This window comes from Myodes glareolus, chromosome 2 (assembly GCF_982192425.1).
Source record: "Myodes glareolus chromosome 2, mMyoGla1.1, whole genome shotgun sequence".
Classification (NCBI taxonomy): domain Eukaryota; kingdom Metazoa; phylum Chordata; class Mammalia; order Rodentia; family Cricetidae; genus Myodes; species Myodes glareolus.
The window spans coordinates 139,189,986-139,211,717 of NC_142027.1; the positions used below are offsets into that span (position 1 = coordinate 139,189,986).

At 45.9% G+C, this 21,732-nt stretch overlaps 2 protein-coding genes across 3 annotated transcripts; one reads left to right on the forward strand and one right to left on the reverse strand.

Moving 5' to 3' along the window:
- The first annotated feature begins 1,473 nt into the window (after positions 1–1,473).
- Positions 1,474–9,572, forward strand: Sirt4 (sirtuin 4). Its single transcript, XM_048423023.3, has 5 exons — positions 1,474–1,657; positions 2,921–3,415; positions 4,759–5,053; positions 6,086–6,296; positions 9,136–9,572. The coding sequence occupies exons 1-4, from the start codon at positions 1,587–1,589 to the stop codon at positions 6,236–6,238; spliced, it is 1,014 nt and encodes a 337-aa protein (XP_048278980.3). The 5' UTR covers positions 1,474–1,586; the 3' UTR covers positions 6,239–6,296; positions 9,136–9,572.
- Positions 9,573–12,750: 3,178 nt separating this feature from the next.
- Positions 12,751–17,678, reverse strand: LOC148123182 (phospholipase A2-like). 2 transcript variants are annotated; one of them, XM_087903776.1, is made up of 4 exons: positions 17,464–17,678; positions 15,310–15,520; positions 14,387–14,502; positions 12,751–12,961 (listed from the first exon to the last, which is right to left on the reverse strand). In XM_087903776.1, exons 1-4 carry the CDS (start codon positions 17,495–17,497, stop codon positions 12,843–12,845), a joined length of 480 nt encoding a protein of 159 aa, XP_087759902.1. In that variant the 5' UTR covers positions 17,498–17,678; the 3' UTR covers positions 12,751–12,842. The 2 variants fall into 2 exon arrangements, with proteins under 2 accessions (XP_087759902.1, XP_087759901.1); XM_087903775.1 differs by having other exon boundaries at positions 15,310–15,523.
- Positions 17,679–21,732: the final 4,054 nt, after the last annotated feature.

The window sequence follows — 21,732 nt, forward strand, 5'->3', positions numbered from 1 at the left end:
TAGACGAGGCTGGCCTTGAACTCACAGAGATCCACCTGCCTCTGCCTCCTTAGTGCTGGGATTTAAGGTGTGCACCACCACCACTGCCTGGCTACTTTATTCCTTTGAGGCAGAGTCTTGTCTCTCTAGCACCTATAATTCTTTATCTTCCTTCCTTCCTTCCTTCCTTCCTTCCTTTCTTTTTTTTCTTTTCTTTCGTTTGTTTTTTTTTTCTTTTTTTTTGTTTTTCGGGACAGGGTTTCTCTGTGGCTTTAGAGCCTGTTCTGGAACTAGATCTTGTAGACCAGGCTGGCCTCGAATTTGCAGAGATCGCCTGCTTCTGCCTCCTGAGTGCTGGGATTAAAGGCGTGAGCCACCACCGCCTGGCGCGCTCTCTCTCTCTTTCTCTCTCTCTCTCATAAAAATATGTATGCACATGTGAAGCAAAGGACCACTTTGTGGAGTCGGTTCTCTCCTTCCACCTTCCTGTGGGTCCCAGGGATCAAAGTCAGGCTGCCAGGCCTGTGGAGCAAGTCTTTACCTGCTGAGCCACTTGGCAGGCCCCAATCCATATTTACCTCATAGCAGGACATTTAATTACTTTGAAATGGAAGAGGAAACCGTAGAGGAAACCGAGTCAATTCTGCCAATCATGGTGGCACATGCCTTTAATCACAGTTCTGGGGAGGCAGAGGTGAGGCTAATCTCTATGAACTGGAGGTCAAGCCTGGTCTACATAACAAGTTCCAGGTCAGTCAAGGCTATATAGTAAGACCCTGTCTCAAAAAGACAAAACAAAGACAAAAACAAACAAACAGCAACATAAATAAAAAAGAAAAAAAAACAAGTCAATTCTAAATTATTAAGTGTCTTTTAGCTAGGTATGGTGACCCACACCTTTAGTCCAGCACTAAGAGGCAGAGAGAGTCAGACAGATCTCTGAGTTCGAGGCCAGCCTGGTCTATACAGGCTAAGGGTACAAAGAGAAACCCTGTCTCAAAAACCAAAAAAATAGGGTGAATTCCTAAAGAAGGGCTGTTTAGATGCTATTTTGCACACAGGACTTTGGAAACATTAACCATTTCTCTGCCAGGTATGGTGGCACTAGCCCGTAATCCGAGCACTTTTGAAGTGGAGCCAGGAGGATCAGGAATTTGGAGTCAGAGACTCTGCCTCAAAAAAACAACATAACACAGAAAGACCAACCAATTAACCAAACACAAAAACCCAAAAAGGCACTCATAATCCCAGGTATCAGCAGCGCACCCGGAACCTTAACTGAGCTGACCAGGAAAGACAAACGGAAGTCAGGGGAGGACGGCGGTAGGACCTTGAAGTGGGAGACTCGCAGGATTGTGGGACTTGTAGTTTGCTTTCCAATTAAGTCCGCTTCACGACTACACTTCCCAAGATACACAGGTAGGTAGCAAACTAGTCCATGGTGAAAATTGTGGAAGGTAAGATAGTCTTCTGATTTGGCATTAGGTTTCGAGCTGTGCATTTTTTTTTTTTTTAAACAGGGGATTCCATTTGTCCTCTTTGTTCCTGAGGTGACACGGAGGAAAACAAGCCCGGCTGTTTGTTTAGCTTTCACGTGTAGTTGTGGAATGTCATGGAGAAAGCCGGGTCCTGACCTTAGGTGTAGAAAGCCAAGCCTAAAATGTTTGCCTGTGGCTAGGTAATTTCTGCATTAGATCAAAGGATATTTCAAATGCTTGTTTTTAAAACTAGAAAACCTGATAGGCAGGTGTGTGTGTGTGTGTGTGTGTGTGTGTGTACGCGCGCGCGCGTATTGTCTTCTGTGACCAAATAGCAGAATTTACAGAGCACAGTAAACAGTTATTATGGGGGAAATGAAGGAATTTAAAGTATGCATGTGAAGACACGAATAAAACCAAAAGCCTGAAAGATCAGATCAACATCCTGAAAACTGCCATGTTGGACTGGAGTATAGCTCGGTGATAGAATGGTTGATTACATAGTGTTGCGGATACCCAGCACCATGTCGAAAAACAAAACAAAAACAAACAACAAAAGAGAAAATTAAAAAAAAAACCCTAACATACTGGAATTCAAATATCTCATGGAGAAATAAGGTAATTCTGGTTTAGCTGGGTGTGCCCCTATCCTTGGCCTGGGCTACAGGCATCCTGTCTCAAGAAGAGAAAAAAGAAAAGAAAAGAAAAGAAAAAGTAATAATCCTGATTTAAACAAAGCAGGGTTAGAGAACAAATAGTCCCTTGATGGATAGTGTCAGCGAAAATACAGATAAGTAGACCCATGTGGTGCTGCACGACGCCTTTAATCCCAGGACTCAGGAGGCAGAGAAGGCAGATGGATTTCTGTGAGTTCGAGGCTAGCCTGGTCTACAGAGCGAGTTCCAGGACAGTCAGGGCTCCATGGAGGGACGAAAAGTTTGTTTTTAAAATATTTAAATTTTGCTAAATTAAATTTTACGTATATTTTACCTGCACATATATTTGTGTACCATCTTTGCTCCCAGTGCTTGCGGAGGCCAGAAGACGGGGTCTGATCACCTGAAACTAGAGTTACAGATGGTTGTGAGCCCCCATGTGGGTGCCGGAATTTAACCCAGAACCTTTGGAAGAACAACCAGTGCCCTTAACCTCTGATCCATCTCTCCAACCCTGTAACTGACTTCTTACATTTAGCACAACCCCCCACCATGTACTGTCTCTCGATTTCTCTCTTTTGAGTTTAGCCCAGACTGGCCTCTAACTCATTAGCTGAGGATAGCCCTTAACCTTCCTGCCTCCATCTCCCGAGTGCTGCAATTCTAGGCATGGACCCCCGTGGCAAATTTTCATAGCTGAATGTGTACCCGCAGTGGATAGACATGCTTTTTGTTTATTCATTCCTCACTTGGTGGTTAACTTTCTGGGTAAAATCCAGTTTCTCTCATGGATTTCTTTTTCTCTAGAAGGAGAATGAGTGGATTGACTTTCAGGTCAACAAAGGCCCATTGGACGGCGAACCTCAGCCGGCCGTGTTCTCATGGACCTACTGGGTTATTCGTGCCGCCAAGCCCTCCTTTGGACCCTGAGAAGATCAAAGAGTTACAGCGCTTCATTACCCTTTCCAAGAAACTTCTGGTGATGACTGGTGCAGGAATCTCCACGGAGTCGGGGATCCCAGACTACAGGTCGGAAAAGGTGGGTCTTTATGCCCGCACAGACCGGAGACCCATCCAGCATATTGATTTCATCCGAAGCGCTCCAGTTCGTCAGCGGTACTGGGCCAGAAACTTTGTGGGCTGGCCTCAGTTCTCCTCTCACCAACCCAACCCAGCACACTGGGCCTTAAGCAACTGGGAGAAACTGGGGAAGCTGCACTGGTTGGTGACTCAGAATGTGGATGCTCTGCACTCCAAGGCGGGGAACCAGCGGCTGACAGAGCTCCATGGATGCATGCACAGGTGCCGGTGCCTACGGGTTTTGCCCATAAAAGGATGCATGGTTCCCCAGGCGAAGGGCGGTTGGCTGCCTTGACCAGGTTGTCTTAGTTTCACAGTCAAGGCTTCCTGAGCAAGTTGTCGCCTTTGGAGATAGCCTAGAGAACTGAGAGGGGACGCAGGGACAGAAACAGGGAAGGGAGCAGGCTGGCTTGTGTGGTGAGCTGCTCGCGTGTGCAAAGCTCTGGGTTCAGTTTCCCAGCATCAGGAAAAATGTGAGTGGGGCTGCACCCCGCGGGGACCCTCAGTCTAGACTGTAGCGTGAGTGGGGCTGCACCCCGCGGGGACCCCCAGTCTAGACTGTAGTGTGAGTGGGGCTGTACCCTGGGGACCCCCAGTCTAGACTGTAGTGTGAGTGGGGCTGTACTCTGGGGACCCCCCAGTCTAGACTGTAGTGTGAGTGGGGCTGTACCCTGGGGACCCCCAGTCTAGACTGTAGTTCAGAGTTATCGCAACTGTACATAAAGAGCCACTATGGGGGTAGTGAGTAGTATTGCTAACCCCGAGTTTGGGCTGAAAAAAAGAGAATTATTTCACCAAAAGTGAAGAAAACCAGGGTGTTAATAAACCATCTCCAATCTCATCACTGTTGGGGAATTAACTCCCTAACACGCTCACTTCTTGTTTCTTCTTATTTGTTTGTTTATATGGAGTCTCTCTATGTAGCCTTGAGTAACCTGTAAGTCACTCTGTGTGTAGACCAGGCTGTTCTCAAAGTCACAGAGACCCGCCTGCCTCTGCCTCCCTAGTGCTGGGATTAAAAGGCGTGTGCCACCACCCTTCAAAAAGTGTCTCCACAGGGAGTGATAGTGACAGGCACCGCGGAGGGGCAGACGAGAGTGCGGAGGGGTACAGGTTTGAGTACCAAGGCGATTGAGTGTAGACAAATTGGTGGCTGGCCATACGCAAATGGAGTGATAAACATCACTCAGGACCTTGTTCTAGTCTTGTGGTTCTCAGCCTTCCTAACGCTGCGATCCTTTAATATGGTTCCTCGTGTTGTGGTGACCCCAGTCAAAGAATTATGTTTGTCGTTACTTCATAACTATAATTTTGTCACTGTTTTGAATCATAACATAAATATCTGTTATGCAGGATATCAGATATCCGACCCCTTGTGAAAAAGTCGTTCAACCCCAAAGGGTCGCACTATTCTAGAAGGTTGCAAAGGAGGGAAAGGAGAACACGAAAATGAAAATGGATGTGCTACTTGTGACTGTTTTTTTTTTTTTTTTTTGTGGGGTTGAATATGGTTGGGGTTTTATCCCTCCCGGAACTATACTCAGAAGGTCTCATATTGCCTTTAGAGTCCTGTGCCTGAACTGTGGGGAACAGACTCCCCGCAGGGTACTGCAGGAACGCTTCCAAGTCCTGAACCCCAGCTGGAGCGCTGAGGCACAGGGCGTGGCCCCCGACGGTGATGTGTTCCTCACTGAGGAGCAGGTCCGGAGCTTTCAGGTCCCGTCCTGTGATCGATGTGGAGGTCCTCTGAAACCAGATGTCGTTTTCTTTGGGGACACAGTGAACCCAGACAAGGTTGACTTTGTGCACAGGCGCGTGAAAGAGGCCGATTCGCTACTGGTGGTCGGATCTTCCCTGCAGGTACCTGACTCTGCCAGGGTCGCAGAGGCCCTTGCCCGTTTTATAGAGTGTGAAGTCCTAGAGGTTTGTTCTTACCTGGACTTCCCTTTTAGTCTTCGTGTGTGAGTGTGTGTGTATATGCATGCACATGTATATGCAGGCGTCTCAGTGTTGGGTGTCTGTTACTGTTTTTGTTTTGAGACAGGGTTTCTTTTTTTTTTTTTAAAGATCACTTTGTGGGACATTTTGTTTTGTTTTGTTGGTGTTTTTCTTTCTTTTCTTCAAAGATTTATTTATTTATTATGTATACAGTATTCTGTCCACATTTATGCTTGCAGACCAGAAGAGGGCACCAGATCTCATTACAGATGGTTGTAAGCCACCATGTGGTTGCTGGGAATTGAACTCAGGGCCTTTAGACGAGCAAGCGGTGCTCTTAACCGCTGAGCCATTTTTCCAGCCCCCGAGACAGGGTTTCAACAGCTCTGGGTGTTGGGAACTGAACCCAGGTCCTCTGCAAGAGCAACAAGTGCTCTTAACCACTGAACCATCTCTCCAATCCCTGGCATAATGTGTGAGACAGTCTCTCACTGAACTTAGAGGCCCTGAGCACCTAGGAACCATGTGGTTTCCCTCTGTGAACATTAGGTTTACACACGACTCCCACCAAACCCAGTGTTTACATGGATGCTGGGAATCTGATCTCAGGTTCCCACACTTGGGCAGCAAGAATTTCTCCAATGAACCATTTCCCAAGTACCACCACCCCTTTGCAGACTCGTAGACTGAGTGATTGATTGACTGGTTGGTGGTTAATTGTCTGTAGGTCAGACAACAACTTGTGGGGTCAGTTCCCCCCTACCTACCTTTCATCATGGCTTTTGGGAATTGAACTCACACCATCTGGCATGGCTGCTGGCTCCTTTACCTGTAGAGCTATCTCACTGGCTCCTCTTCTCCCTTTTATCTTTTTTTTGTTGTGTTTTGTTTCTGAGGTTGTGAGGTGGTTCTTTTCCTGGATCTAGAGCGAACTCTTGTCTTCCATCTGGGCAGGTGTACTCTGGTTACCGATTCATCCTCACGGCCCGGGAGAAGAAGCTTCCCATTGCCATTCTGAACATTGGACCCACTAGGTCGGATGACTTGGCTTGCCTGAAGCTGGATTCCCGCTGTGGAGAGTTGCTGCCTTTAATAGATCCACAGTGACCGAGGTCTGGTGCTCAGAGTCTGGGAATGGAGTTTCCGTTGAGTCCTGCTGCTAAAGGTAAGACATCTTCTCAGACAGAAGTCTAACCTGGTGTAGTGGTTCATGCTTGTGATCCCAGCCCTCAAGAGTCTAATTAAAGAGGGTGGTCTAGAGATCAGGGCCAGTCTCCATACATAGTGGGTTCTAGGATAGATTAGGTCTCAGGTATGAGACCCTAACTCCAAATTCAAAAACAAAACAAAAACCAGATGACAGATTCAATTTCCTGTTAGATAAAGGAGTCAGGTGGTGGACAAAAAAGACCGTTCTAGAATTAATATCTGACCATTTTTTTAAAAAAAAATTAAAACTAACTTTACTTTTAGCAGTCGATGGGATTTTTACTGTTGTTCTGTTTTTGTTTTTAACCTATTTATAATTTTTGTGTATGATGTTTTGCTTGGATATTTGTCTGTGCAACATATTCATGCAGTGCCCACAAAGGCCAGAAGGGGGCATCAGATTCTCTGGCTCAGGAGTTACAGGTTGTAATCTATTCCATGGATGCTGGGACCCAAACCAGGGTCTCTTTGGGGGCAGCAATGCTCTTGCAGGCTGAGCCACCACTCCAGCCCTGTTTTGTTGGCTTCTAAGGACAGAGTTCTGCTGTGTAACCCTGGCTGCTGTGACTCTTGCTATGTAGCCCGGCCTGGCCTTGGATCTGCTGCAGTCCTCTTGACCCAGCTTGCCAAGGGTGCACCCAGTTTTAGGTCTTATTTATTTGTCTTTCTTTAGAGGTTTATTTATCTTTGTGTATGAGCGCTCTGTCTTCCTGTAGGTCTGCAGTACAGAAGAGGGCGTCAGATCCCCTTACAGATGGCTGTGAGCCACCATGTGGTGCTGGGAACTGAACCCAGGACCTCTGGAAGAGCAGCCAGTGCTCTTCATCAGTGAGATATTTCTCCAGCCCTTGTTTGTCTTTCTTAAGAAGCACAGCACAAAGCAAGATGTCCCTGGTGTGCACTGCTTTTGCAGAGAACTAGAGTCCATTTCCCAGCTGGAGGCTCACAGCTGCCCGAACTCCAGTTCCAGGGGAATCCAACATCCTCTTCGGAACTCTGAGGACATCCGCACATGCAGACACATGAGCACTCACATAATTAAAAATAATCCTCTTTTGGGTTTTGAGACAGGGGTTCTCTGTTTAGCCCTAGCTATCCTGAAACTCTCTCTGTAGACCAAGCTGGCCTCAAACTTACAGAGATTGGGCTGCTCTGCTGGGAATAAAGGCGTGCACCACCACTGCTCAGCTTAAAAAAAAAATCTTGAAAGTGAATTTTAGTATAAATTTTCAAATTTGGTGTAGTTATTATATAATTAAAGAATTTCTATCACTTCAGGAAGAAATCTATCAATTCCCATAACTCTGACACCACTACTAACCAACCTCTGAGAATGAATAACATTTTTCTGTGTGTCCATCCCTCATCTATACACACATCTGTCAGTGTGTCCATCCCTCATCTATACATACATCTGTCAGTGTGTCCATCCCTCATCTATACATACATCTGTCAGTGTGTCCATCCTCATCTGTACATCCATCAGTGTGTCCACCCCTCCATCTATACATCCATCTGTCAGTGTGTCCATCCCTCATCTATACATACATCTGTCAGAGTATCCATCCCTCATCTATACATACATCTGTCAAAAAGAGTGTCCATCCCTCATCTATACATACATCTGTCAGTGTGTCCATCCCTCATCTATACGTACATCTGTCAGTGTGTCCATCCCTCATCTATACGTACATCTGTCAGCGTGTCCATCCCTCATCTATACGTACATCTGTCAGCGTGTCCATCCCTCATCTATACGTACATCTGTCAGTGTGTCCATCCTTCCATCTGTACATACATCTGTCAGTGTGTCCATCCTTCTATCTGTACATACATTCATGCGTTCATGGACTTTTCAAAGACTGTGTAGATTTTTAATTTTTTTGAGACAGGGACTTGATATGTAGCCCAGAATCGCTTCAAACTTGAAGTCTTCTGCCTCAGCCATCTTTGTATTAGCATTTTAGGTATGCACTTCCACATCCTGCCAGCATATAGTTTTTTCTCCTTACCATAATATATTAAGACTCATTCCTGTACTTTATTGCTTCTTTTTTTTTTTCTGAAAGAAGAGTTTCTTTGTGTAGCCTTGTCTTTCCAGGAATTAGCACTGTAGACCAGGCTGGCCTTGAACTCACAGACATTCACTTCCTTCTGCATCTGGAGGGCTGGGATTAAAGGTGTGTGTCACCACTGTTTGTAAAACTTGGACATTTTTACAGTTTTATTTTGTATGTGTGTGTATGTGCATGGATGCACAGGTAACATGTCACACGTGTCCAGGTCAGGGTACAATGTATAGGAGTCAGTCCTTGCCTTCTACCTTGTGGGTTCTGGGAATTGAGCTCATGTCCTCTGGGCTGATAGAAAACACCTTTACCCACTTTACCCACAGAGCCATCTTACCGGCCTTGGGTTTGTTTTTTGGTTGGTTTTGAGAGTCTTTTTTTATTTTTTTATTTTTTATTTTTTTAGTTTTTCAAGGCAGGGTTTCTCTGTAGCTATGGAGCCTGTCCTGGAACTAGCTCTTGTAGACCAGGCTGGCCTCGAACTCACAGAGATCAGACTGGCCTCGTACTCACAGAGATCAGCCTGCCTCTGCCTCCCGAGTGCTGGAATTAAAGGCGTGTGCCACTGCCTGGTGGTTTTCAGTCTTTCTGTGTAGACCAGGCTGCCTGTGATCCACCTGCCTCTGCCTTGTTCCATCCTTGTTTTTTTTTTTGGTGGGGGGTGGGCTGATGTTTGCAACCATTTCATCCTCTCCATTAACATTATCTTGTTTAATTTCTTTTCAGATCCCTAAAGTTTCTTCCTTTGCCTTCAAACTAATGGAAGCTGACTGCGTTCTGTAGAGGGCACAGGGCAATGTCTGCAGGCCGGTCCACCAGAGCGCACCCCTGTTTACAGACAGCTGTCAGAGTCCTCGTGCAGATGAGAGCTGCCCTCCTAAGAAGGACTTTTTCAAGAAGCAGCTGTTCTTGACGGCACAGCTGTGCCACCTTCCTCTTCATCCCACCGGGAAGAAGGAACTCCTGGAAGTCCATGAGCCAGCGTGGTCTGTGGAGGCCGACATTGAGACCTCACTAATTCAGGGAATAACCAGAAGGGCATCTATAATTGACTTCTAATTCCACATAGTTGTGTCTGACTGAAGCACCTTGATATTTTAACAGCATGAGCAACAGCATAATGAAATTTTTATTAACCAAACAATAAATTATTTTAAATAGCATACCAAGTTTGTAAACTGTGAATTTGTATAGAGGAGAAAGTAGGGGTTTATGCTAGTGTGCCCTAAGGATTTCTACTTGATGCTTGCTCTCAGAAGGGGACGCCTGCCTTGAACCTGGTGTGTAAAGAGAAAACAGTTCATTCCCTGTGGGTTCTTCAGCTGGTATGTGTGATCACTGCACTCGGTGGAAAGAATCAGTGTGCCCTGAAACGTGAGGCACATGAAGACTCACGCTCTACCTTGGAAAGTCCCATGTCTGAGCTGGGGACAGGCAGCTCATGCTCCCCTGTCCCGACCTCGGGAGCAGTTTCAGTTCACAGGGTAATTCGTGGTCTTGGGCTGTGTAGAGCTGTGGGGCTTCCCAGTCATTCATGCAGAAGACACACAGGGTTGTAGATTTCATTCCAGGATTTTTTTCTTAAAGACTTATTTTATTATTTTCAATTTGTTCATGTGTATGCTTGAGTGTGTATGTGCAGCTGCTCAAAGAATCACTGGAATCCTTGGAGCTGGAGCCACAGTTCATCCTGAGCAGGTTCATGAAAGTGCTGGGAACTGAACCCTGAACAGGTAGCTAGGGCTCTATAGACCTATTAAGCCATGTCTCTAGCCTTCCTACTCACTCCCCTTTTTTCTTTGAGACAAGGGCTCACCTGCAGACATACATGTTTTCTTTGTATTCTGTACTCAGGTGGAATTCTAATAATAAATACATAAACAAACAAATCTCTCCCAAGAAGAACTTGGTATTTCCTAAAGCCCTGGAACTCACTCTGAAGATCAGGCTTACTATAACTTACAGAAATCCACCTACCTCTGTCTCCTGAGTGCTGCGATTAAAGGTGTGTGCCAGCACACCCATCCCAGAAAGTTTTCTTTCTCATTTTTAAATACTACAAATAGAGTTGAGCATGGAATTGAAACTTGAAAAATAGACAAAAGTGGGTTTCAGTCTGTTTTTCTATTTACTAACTAGATGAACCTAAGTTATTCTGTGTGATTTCCAGGCATATTTTTGAATACATAAGGATTGGCTAGGGATGCAGCACAGTTGGTAGAATGGTTGCCTGGCAACGCAACACCCTAGGTGAGATCCCTAGCACATAAACTGGGCGTGGTGCAATCCCAGCTCTCAGGCTGAGGACAGGAGCATTAGCAGCTCGAGGTCATCCTTGCCTACATGGTGGGTTGGAGGCTAGCCTGGGATAGCACACTAGACCCTCAAAAAATTAGAATAATAGGTACTTCAGTGCGTTTTGAAAAACAAGTCACATGGCAGAGCATCTGGCCCACAGTAAGCAAATGCCCCCACCCTACGGTTAGTGTATAGGATGGAAGAGGAGATGGTGTCGATTATGCTAACCTCTGTCCCTATCGAGTACACCTAGATTTCTGGATGATCTTCCCCAGGGCCTCATTTTTATTTTCCTTTATAGATTTTTTAAAAATGTATTTTCTCTATGTGGATGCGTTGTCTGCATGTACATCTGCACACCAGAAGAGAGCATCATATCCCGTTCTAGATGGCCATGGGCTGACGTGTAGTGCTGGGAATTGAACTTAGGTCACTGCGTCTGTGCAGGCAGCTCAAGCTGTACCTGTTGCTCCCCAGACCTGTCTTGGGCAGGGCAAGGCCTGGATTTTGGGTGGGACAGGAGTGGGGATGGCCGTGGGGGTAGAAAGGCAGAGGACTGGGCAGCTGTCCATTAAATGAAAAGAGAGACTGAGAACCACATAGCCTACACCAGCCAATGGGACATTTTACTCCTAATTCCGGTTGACCAGGGAACCAGGGATTAACCTGTCTATACCTGTGGGGTCCTGTGATAGAGAAATGGACAGGAGAAGACGTGCTATGTTTTCTTTGTTGCAAAAAGGCTGTCGTGTCCTTTAGTGGGACAATTACCCTGTGGTGTGTGTTTAGGCACAGTGAAGACTGGAAGCCCACCAGGATGTAATCCTGCCTTCAGGCCATTTACAGTCAGTCCAGTTTGGTTTCCTATATCCCACTTCCTAGAATGAGCACACAGCAGGCGCTCTTTGAGTCCCATATTTTAGGGTCAAGATGTTGCCTTTAGTGTCCATGTGACACTGCTTCTTTCTCTCTCCTCTCCCTTCTCTCTGCTTCTCTTTCTTTCCCTCCCAACACCTCCCTTCCCCTCCTCTCCTGTCCCTTTTCCTGCCTCATCTCTCCCTCTCCTTCCCCTTTTCTGTGTCTCCACCCCCACCCCATTTGTATCTCATGCTGGCTACTTCTTCTCCTCCTCCTCCTCCTCTTCTTTCTCTTCCTCTTCATCCTCCTCTCCTCCTTCTTTTGCTTCAGTCAGGGTTTCCTTTTGTAATAATCCTCACTGTCCTGACACTTGGTTGTCCTTGAACTCAAGAGATCTGCCTGGCTCTGCCTCTGCCTCTCTATCCCAGAGGCAGGGATAAAAGACATGACTGGGCTAAACACCCACTGTCGACAGAGGTTTCTGTCCTATCCTGTCCTGTAGCCGTTCAGTCCCAAAGAAACACACAGAGGCCTACATTAATTATAAATTGGTTTTCCTATTAGCTCAGGCTTTCTTTTTTTTTTTTTTAAATATTTATTTATTATGTATACAATAGTCTGTCTGTGTGTATACCCGCAGGCCAGAAGAGGGCACCAGACCCCATTATGAGATGGTTGTGAGCCACCATGTGGTTGCTGGGAATTGAACTCAGGACCTTTGGAAGAACAGGCAGTGCCCTTAACCTCTGAGCTATCTCTCCAGCCCCCTAGCTCAGGCTTTCTTATTACTGAATTCTTGCATCTTACATTAACCCATAATTGTTGTCTGTGTTAGCCACATTGCTTGGTACCTTTATCAGTGAGCCATTCTCATCTTGCCTCCTCTTGATTTGTCTGTGACGACTGTAGACTGAGCTTTTCTTCTTTCCAGAATTCTCCTATTCTGGTTGCCCTTCCTATACTTCCTGCCTGGCTACTGGCCAGGCAGCGTTTTATTAAACCAATACAAGTGACAAATCTTTACACAGTACAAGACCATTGTCCCACAGCAACCCACCCTTCAAGGTGCTCCGCTAATGACAATGTCTTTCCTGTTAACCTTCAGTTTCCAGGGCTAGGCGAATGATGTTCTCTGAGGATCTATTCATGTTTGGTAGACAGAGAAAACCATCACCAATGCTTAGCTCTTTCTATAGCTGCTTTATTGGAAGGCACAGTGTGTAGTGAACACAACCTGTTAGGCAGCAGAGGTGTAGGCAGTAAATGAGGCGACAAGTCTAACAGAATCTATTATATCCAAAGAGTTCGGATCTCGAGATGGGTATTTTCCTGAACATGCAGATGGCAGCCTGGCGGTCACAGTTGCAGATGGCGGCCTGACAGGCATTGTTTTCATCTGAAGAGAATCAAGAAAGGGAGTTGAGTGGAGCCTATGACCCTGCTTGCTGCCATTTCTAGGCAAAAGAAGCTGGCGGCCCTTCCATTGGTGCAGACTTAGGTTTGAGAGACAAAGCAAACTAAATATATTGGTTTGCCCCAATTGTTGAAACACACTTACACACACACACACACACACACACAAAACAAAACAAAAAAAACACTCAGCACTTGGGAGGCAGAGTTAGGTGGATTTCAGTGAATTCAAGGCCAACCTGGTTCAAAGATAGAGTCCCAGGACAGCCAGAAGTATCACACAGAGAAACCCTGTCTTGAAAAATTATTTATTGTGGGGCTGGGGAGATGGCACAGTTGATAAAGCAGTTGCCATACAAGCACGAGGGCCTGACCTAGGATGCCCAGCACCCATGTAAGATTCAAGGTGTGGTTGGGGCATCTGTAACTCTATTGGGAAGTGGGGAGCATGGATCCTCAAAACCTGTTTGACAGTCAATATAGCTAAAAGTGAGCATTCTGTTCAGTGAGAGACCCTCCTCTAAAGACACGGTAGAGAGTAACTGAAGAAGACAGGGGATGCCAACTCATTCCTATACAGGAAAATAAATAAACACAGATATTTAATCCTAAAACCAGGAGAACGACAGATATGAACACCCACTTCTGAAATTACACAATTTAAGACAATCCTCCTGCCTCTGTCTTCCAAGTGCTGGGATTGCAGGTGTGCACCACCACGCTCAATTTATAGGTTGTGGGGATGGATTGGGGGCTTTGTGCACGCTAGGCAAGCACTCTAGCAGCTGAGCTACATTCCCAGTCCTCTGAACCTCACCTGTAAAATGGGAATGAAAAATCTTGCCCAGCATAAACGCTTAGTCCAGTGTTTGTCTTGTAGCTCATGATACAGCTTTCAGTTGTTTAGTAAATATGGAATCCGTATAACCCAGCAGCTAAATGGAGAGACTCTGGGCATGTAAGATGGCTCAGGGAATAAAGGTACTCGCTGCCAAGTCTGAACACAAGTTCCGGCTCCAGGACTCACGGGGCAGAAGGAGAGAACAGATTTCTGGTTGTTGTCCTCAGACCTCCACACCTATGTTTGGCACAGGCATGAACCCCCCCCTCCAGAAATATATAAAATCTTTAAATGTTTTTTTAAAAGGCATTGGAATGAAGTAGACCTGTTTTCCAGAACCAAAGCCATTACTTCTAAACTTGGCACCCTTCGAAAAGTGGCCGGGTCTTCCTCATCTTCCTCATCAATATCCTCATCTAAATTTAAGTATCTACCTAAGAAGGCTGTGGCGATTCAAATAAGATCAAAGTAATGGTCACTAAATGTTGACTGTCCTTGTTACTTCTGTGCCCCTTCAAAACATGCCCGTGACCAAGGAGAATCCAGCGTTCCCGGAGGTGAACCTACCACTGCAGAAGAAATTCCTCTCAGAGCAGGAGTAGTAATAGGGAATGTATTCAGAAATTTCACAGCCTCCGAGCTCCTTCCCCTCACTGTAGCACATTTCATGTTCCAAGCAGCACCTGGGGAGAGGAAGGAAGAGCTGAGGGTGAGTGAGGACCCACAGGAGGTCAGTTCTCACTTGCAGTCTCTCTCAAACCTGTCAGGATAATTTAAACAACACAATGATCCAGAAGAAATGGTCCCGAGGCTTGATAACCTCTGATTTCTATTAGTACTTATTTATTGAAAGCGATTTGTGTGTGGTTTCTGTCTTTAATCCCAGTACTTGGGAGACAGTGGCAGTTGGTTCTCTGAGTTCGAGAAAAGTCAAGAATACAAGAGTAGATGCTGTCTCAAAAGAGTGATTTTTCAACAAAGCTGCAGGAATATAGTGAAATTATAAATTCTCAAGATTCAATGACTTTTTAAAGCCAAGGCTGGCACTTTGATGGTGGCTGTGATGGCCGTGCCCTGGTCTGGAGCCTGAGGACAGCATTGCCCACTCTTTACATCTCACAATTCTGCTTTCACAGACCACTAGATACAGGGTCCTGCTGGACCAATTTCTTTATATGACAAGACACCTCTTGAATATACATGCTGGGTGGTGATGCAGGCCTTTAATCTGAGCACTCATTAAGCAGAGGCTGGGAGATCACTGAGTTCAAAGCCAGATTGGTCTCTAGAGAGAGTGTCAGGACACCTGGGGCTACACAGAGAACCGCTGTTGGAAAACAAGCAAAAATAAATAATAAATAAACCAAACAAAATACACAATGTTTGGTGAATATCCCTGTCTTCCTGTTCATACCTCATGAGAGGCTGTGTTTGTGTCCTTTTCCCATCCCAGTGCAGACAATCCAATCCCCACCAGATGGATCACTCACCTGACCATATCAACCTCATAGGCGGCGCGTCTTATGAGTCCTTGACACATGCAGCCAAGCTTTCTGTTTACCATCAAGAGATCATAGGTCCTCGAAACGAAACCTCTCTCGGTTTTATGCTCCACCGTCAATAAATGAGTGTTGTAGGAGCAGTAAAAGGCATTTCCATACTTCTTCACAGCCCGACGGCTGATGCTGTGTGCAGTAGCACCTGCTGCAAGAATGCACAGCGCACTCCAATAAACCCACACTTGGCTCTTCCCGGGTCTGATGCCTGCCTACCAGCTTCCTCCTTGACTCTTCCCAGCTGCTGCGTCGGGAGAGCGGTGAATAGAGGTGTGTGTGTGTGTGTGTGTGTGTGTGTGTGTGTGTGTGTGTATGTGTGTGTGCATGCTGGCCAGCAAACAGGGTGGCAAGCACGTAATTTGGAACACTCATCAATATGACACTACACAAGAGGAGGTCAGAGGACAGCTTTAGGGAGTTGCTTTTCTCCTTCCACTATGTAGGTCTTGGAGACCAAACTCAAGTCACCAGGCCTAAGCAGGAAGGTGTCTAACTTTTTAAGACAAGGAGTTGCCCTGTAACTCAGGCTAGCTTCAGATTCTGTAGCATCCCCCTGGCCTCAGTGTCCCAACTGGTAGTATTATAAATGTACACCACCACACTGGGCTGGGCTCAATTTCCAAGATTGAGTTCTAAACACATTGCCTTTTGTCTTGCTTGCCTTCTCACTTCTGACTGTAAGGGCAGACAGTGGTCAGAGCTGCCCTGTGGTCCCTGTGTTGAGGAGCTAAGAACACTCTGCAGTCAGCAGCCAATTACCCAGCAATCCATCCATCTCTTGAGTTTGAGAACTGCCCCACCCCCACTCAAGCCCAGGTGAAACCCTAGCCTCAGCCAGCAGTGGGATTCATCACAGTTCTAGCTGAGACCTTGAGCCAGAGAAGCAGCCAACACCTGCTCACTGTTTCACACTGGAGAATCAGAAGGAATCTGTTGTAGGACCATGCACAGCTCATATACAAGGCTAATGGTCAGATCATCACGTGTAACATCAGCATATGACATAACAAACTGTTCATCAGCTGAGGAGCAGGTAAATGAGATGGGATTCAGTGTGCAGTGAGATACTTGGTCCCCATTAAAATGAAGAAGAAGCCAGGTACAGTGGAGCACACACCCTGTAATCCCAGCAATCTGGAGGCAGAGACAGGTGGATATCCTAGGTCAAAGTCAGCGTGATGTACAGAGTTATTTTCAGGACAGGCATAGAGAAACTGTCTAGTTAAAAAACAAACAAACAAAATCAAAACACAATGAAAAAATAAATTTCAGAAGGCAGTCAGGCACCTATTTAATCCTAACAGTTTGAAGGTGTAGGCAGGAAGGTTTCAAGTGCGGGCAATAGTGTTGAGCTGGAGGAATCCTGATCCACACGTTCAGGTCATATAAAATAACAATAAGGGCTGGAGAGATGGCTCTGCTGTCAGGAGCACTTGCTGAGCTTCTGTAGGATCCAGCCTCTGGTTCCAGCACCCACATGGCAGCTCACAATTGTCTATGAGCTCAGTTCTGAAAGATCACACCCTTCCTCTGGCCTCTGCAAACACTGCTCATACACAATTCACAGGCAGAGATGCGGACAAACACTCACACACATAAAATAAAAATAAACAGTTTTTAAAATGATAAGAAAAATCAAACTGCTGTGGCACATTAGGGCCAGATAAATTGGTGCCAGGGAAATACGGCACAGTAAGAGGGTCTTTCTTTGCTTGTGGAAGTGAATGCAGTTGACTTGAGACTTCCCATCTCAGCATGACCTTAGCTGTCCTGGAACTCACTCTGTAGACCAGGCTGGCATTGACCTCACAGAGATCTGCATTCCTTTGCTTCCAAAGTGCTTGGGATTAAAGGCAAATGCCACCAACTCCTGGCTGCAGTGGACTTTTCTAAGGAGTCCTCTAAGGTCAGATTTGGAGGTTCAATGTGCCAGCTGTTGAGGACATGAGGGTGAGGAGGGAACCCCAACTTAGATGCTATTAGACCCCAATAGGAACAGGAAACCATAAGTTTAGGTGTGACAAGTGGGAGCTTGCACTTGAAGAGAAGGCAGATGGTGGGGTCCCTCGGAGTGGACATGGGTCCTACCTGTGAGCAGAGTGACCAGCAGAAGGAGTTTCATCTTGAGTGAGAGGAGGACACAAGTGACTTCTCTCTTTCCAGTCCTGTAGCTGTGCTCTGACAGGGTCCAGTCAGCAGGCGGGGCCTGTGACTACTGTGTGTGTAGCACAGAAGTAGACTATGTCTACCCTCACAGACAGTCCTGACCGGCAGAGCTGCTGTAGATGGTGGCAGAGCCTGAATCAGTGCTGTTGCAGAGACACAGATAAAGGGCTGGCTCAACCCCCCACACCAACGTCAGTGCAGTGACTGGCAAAGCGCCAAGTCCCTCCCCTGTGGAAGCTTTGAGGTCATAGGAAGGTATAGACATTGCTCCTGGGGTTGGGTCTGAGGAATGCTGACAGTGACGTGTGGTCCCAGCAGGAGTACCTGGACCCAACAATCCTCCATGTTAACTGGATAAACTAAGTGATAAGTCTGTTCCAACAGCCTACACAGTCTTTGAGGTTGATCCAGTTACAAACTTGACCTTTAATTCACTAACTAAATTATTAACTAATTTTTGTGTGTTTGTGCACATGTGCGCACACACATGTGAAGGGTAGAGGACAACTCTGTGATGTCAGGTTTCTCTTTCTACCTTTACATGGGTTCCTAAAATCAAAGTCAGAACACCAGGCTGACACCTCCACTGGCTGAGCTATTGTAGTAACCCACAAACTCCATTTAAAACTAGGAAAGTTGCCAGATGGTGATGGTGGTGCATACCTTTAAAATATCAGCACTCAGGAGGCAGAGGCAGGCAAATATTTGAGTTATATGAAAGCCTGGAATTCACTCTATAGTGAATTTCAGTTCAGCCAGAGATACACAAGGAAACCCTCTCTCTAAAAACCAAAAACCAAAGTAAATAATTAAAACAGAAAGAAAGCAAATGCAGAAGAGATGAACCCCCAGGTCAATATGATGCAGGACATCCTTCAGCTGAGGCTCTCCCTACCCAGTGTGTGAAGCTACAGGGACTTGTGAGATGGCTCAGCACTCAAGAGCGCTTCTGCTCTTGCTGAGGATTGGAGTTCAAGTCTCAACAACCACATGGTGGCTGTTGAACAATGTCTGCTGGCTCTTGGGTTTGGCCATGTCTTATGTAGGAGCCTTGCACATCCTTTCTCACACTGTTCCCCACTTCCATGGATCGAAATCATGAAGGGCTAAGGTGAGTTGGTTGTCTTCACACTCAAGCTTCTACCTTACCAGCAGGACTATGGAAGCCACTACCACATATTACCAGACTCTGCACCTTGTCAGAGCACCTCTAGCTGGACCTGTTGCTCACCAGGCCTGACTTTGGGGGCCGAGGTCTTAGCTTTGGAACAGGAGTAGGGATGGGACTGGGGTGGAAGGGCAGATGGCTGGGCAACTGGTCACTAAAGGAAAAGAGAGACTGAGAACCTTGTAGCCTTTAACCAGGCAATGAGAAATTTCTTCCTAAATCTGCTTGACCAAGGAACCAGAGATTAACCTGGCTTCACCTGTGGGGTCCTGTGGTAGAGAAAGGTAGAGAGGACAACGTGTTCTTTTTGTTTGTTGCAAAAAGTTAGGTCACTGTGTACTTTAGCGGGACAATTATCCTGTGACCTGTGTTTTGGCACAGTGAAGACTGGAAACCCACCAGGATGTCGTCCTGCCTTCAGGTCATTTACTGTCAGTCCACTTAGGTTTCACCTGTCCCACGTCCCAGAATGAGCACCAGAATGTTCCTTTAGTGCCCATGTGACACTGATTCTTCCTCTCTTCTTCTCCCTCCCACCTCTCTGTCTTTACTTTCCTTCCCTCCATACCCCTACCCTCCTTCCTTGCCTCATCTCTCCACTCCCCTTCCCCATTCTTTCCCTGCTCCCCAGTGTGTATTTCATGCTGGTTTCTTCTTACTTTGTTTTTCCAAATAAGGTTCCTTTGTGTAGTACTCCTGGCTGTCCTAGAATTCACTCTTTAGCCCAGTTTGGTCTTGTTCTGAAGAGATCTGCCTTCCTCTTCCTCTGTATCCCAGAGTTCTGGAATGAAAAGCGTGACTGGGTTTACCACTTATTCTTCAAGGTTCTCCATTAATGGCAATGTCTTTCCCATTAATCATCAGCTTCTAGGTCTAGAGGGAACGGTGTTCTCTGAAGAGTATGGTAGACAGAGAATACAGTCATCAATCTTTCTGTTTTTCTTTTCTTCCCCCCCTCTCTCTTTCTCTCTCTTTTCTTCTTCAAGAGATAAGGTTTCTTTGTAGGTTTGGAGCCTGTCCTGGAATTAGTTCTTGTAGATCAGGCTGGCCTTGAACTCACACAGATCTTCCTGCCTCTGCCTCCTGAGTGCTGGGGTTAAAGGCATGAGCCACCACCTCCCAGCCATAGCCAAGTTCTTTCAATAGGTGCTTTATGTCAGGCTTTGGTAACCGACACCTTTAATTTTAGCATTTGGGAGGCAGAGGCACACAGATCTCTGAGTTTGAGGCCAGCCTGATATACAGAGCAGGTTCCAGGACAGGCTACAAAGCTATAGAGAAACCCTGTCTTGAAAAACCAAAAAAAAAAAAAAACCAAACCCAAAATAAAAGTACACGCTCTATTAGTGAACATGACCAGGCAGGCAGGGATGGTGTAGACGGTCACTGAGTCTAACACAAGTCTAACAGTGATGGTCTCTGTACTTCTTGATGTAGGGAGCCTTGGAGAAGCAGATGGTGGCCTGGTGGTAACTGTTGCAGATAAAGTAAGTCCTCACAGGCATTGTTTTTTTTCTGAAGAGAAACAAGAAAGGGAGTTGAGTGGAGCCCGTGACCCTGACCCTGCTCCCTATGATTTTGTAACCAAAAGTCTCCTGTGGCCCTCCTATTGGTGCAGAGTCAGGGTTGAGAGACAACACAAAAGGACACTGTGTTGTCTAAAGTGCTGGAACACCATAGTGGGAGGCTGCTTGTTGGTTCCCAGCCACTCGGCTAGCTTAGACCTGAAATAATCACACAGAAACTGTATTAATTAAATCATTGCTTGGCCTATTGGCTCTAGCTTCTTATTGGCTAACTCTTACATATTAATTTAACCCATTTTTATAAATCTGTGTATCGCCATGTGGCTGTGGCTTACCGGCAAAGTTTTGGCATGTCTGACTCTGGTAGTGGGTCCATGGCTTTTCTCTGACTCTGCCCTTCTTTCTCCCAGCATTCTGTTTAGTTTTCCCCACCTGGCTCTGTTCCCCTATACCTCTGCTTTAGGTCCAAAGCAGTTCTTTATTCATTAACCAATAAAAGCAACACATATACAAAAGAACCTCCTCCACCAGAACACCTTTATAGTAAAAAGAATCATTTATTATGGGACTGGGGAGATGGCACAGTTTGTAAAGCAGTTGCCATATAACACGAGGGCCTGACCTAGGATGTCCAGAGTCCCTGTAAAACTCAAGGTGTGCTTGGGGCATCTCTAACTCTTTTGGGAAGTGGGAAGTATGGATCCCCAAAACTTGTTGGTCAGTCAAGGTAGATAAAGGTACAAGTGTTCAGTTTAGTGAGAGACCCAGCCTCTAAAAACATGGCAGAGAGTGACTGAAGAAGACACTCATTCCTAAATATAAAAATAAACAAATGGGTGTATTTAATCCTAAAACCAAGAAAACTACAAATATCAAGTACCACTTCTAAAATTATGTGATTTAAGACAATTCTCCTGCCTCATCTCCCTAGTGTTGGGATTTCAGTCGTGCACCAGACCTCTCAATTTATGAGGCCTGGAGGTGGAACCCAGGGCTCTGTGCATGCTAGGCAAGCACTCCAGCAGCTGAGCTACATTCCCAGCCCTCTGAACCTCACCTGTAAATGGGAATGAAAAATCTTGTCCTGCATAGGCATTTGGTCCAGTGTTTGTCTTATAGCCAATGATGCATATTTCAGTATCATTAAGTATGGAATCAGTATAACACACAGTGGTTAATAGGAGAAGCTCTGGGCAGGCAAGATGGCTCAGGGAATAAAGGTAAAGAGAGACAGCTCAGATCTGAATAATCAGACAGAAACTATATTAATTACAACGCTGTTTGGCCAACAGCAGAGATATATGCCTAGCTAACTCTTATATCTTAACCCATTTCTATCAATTTTTAAAAAACATTTATTTATTTATTAATTATTTATACCATATTCTGTCTGCGTGTCTCCCTGCAGGCCAGAAGAGGGCATCAGATCTCATTTCAGATGGTTGTGAGCCACCATGTAGTTGTTGGGAATTGAACTCAGGACCTCTGGAAGAGCAG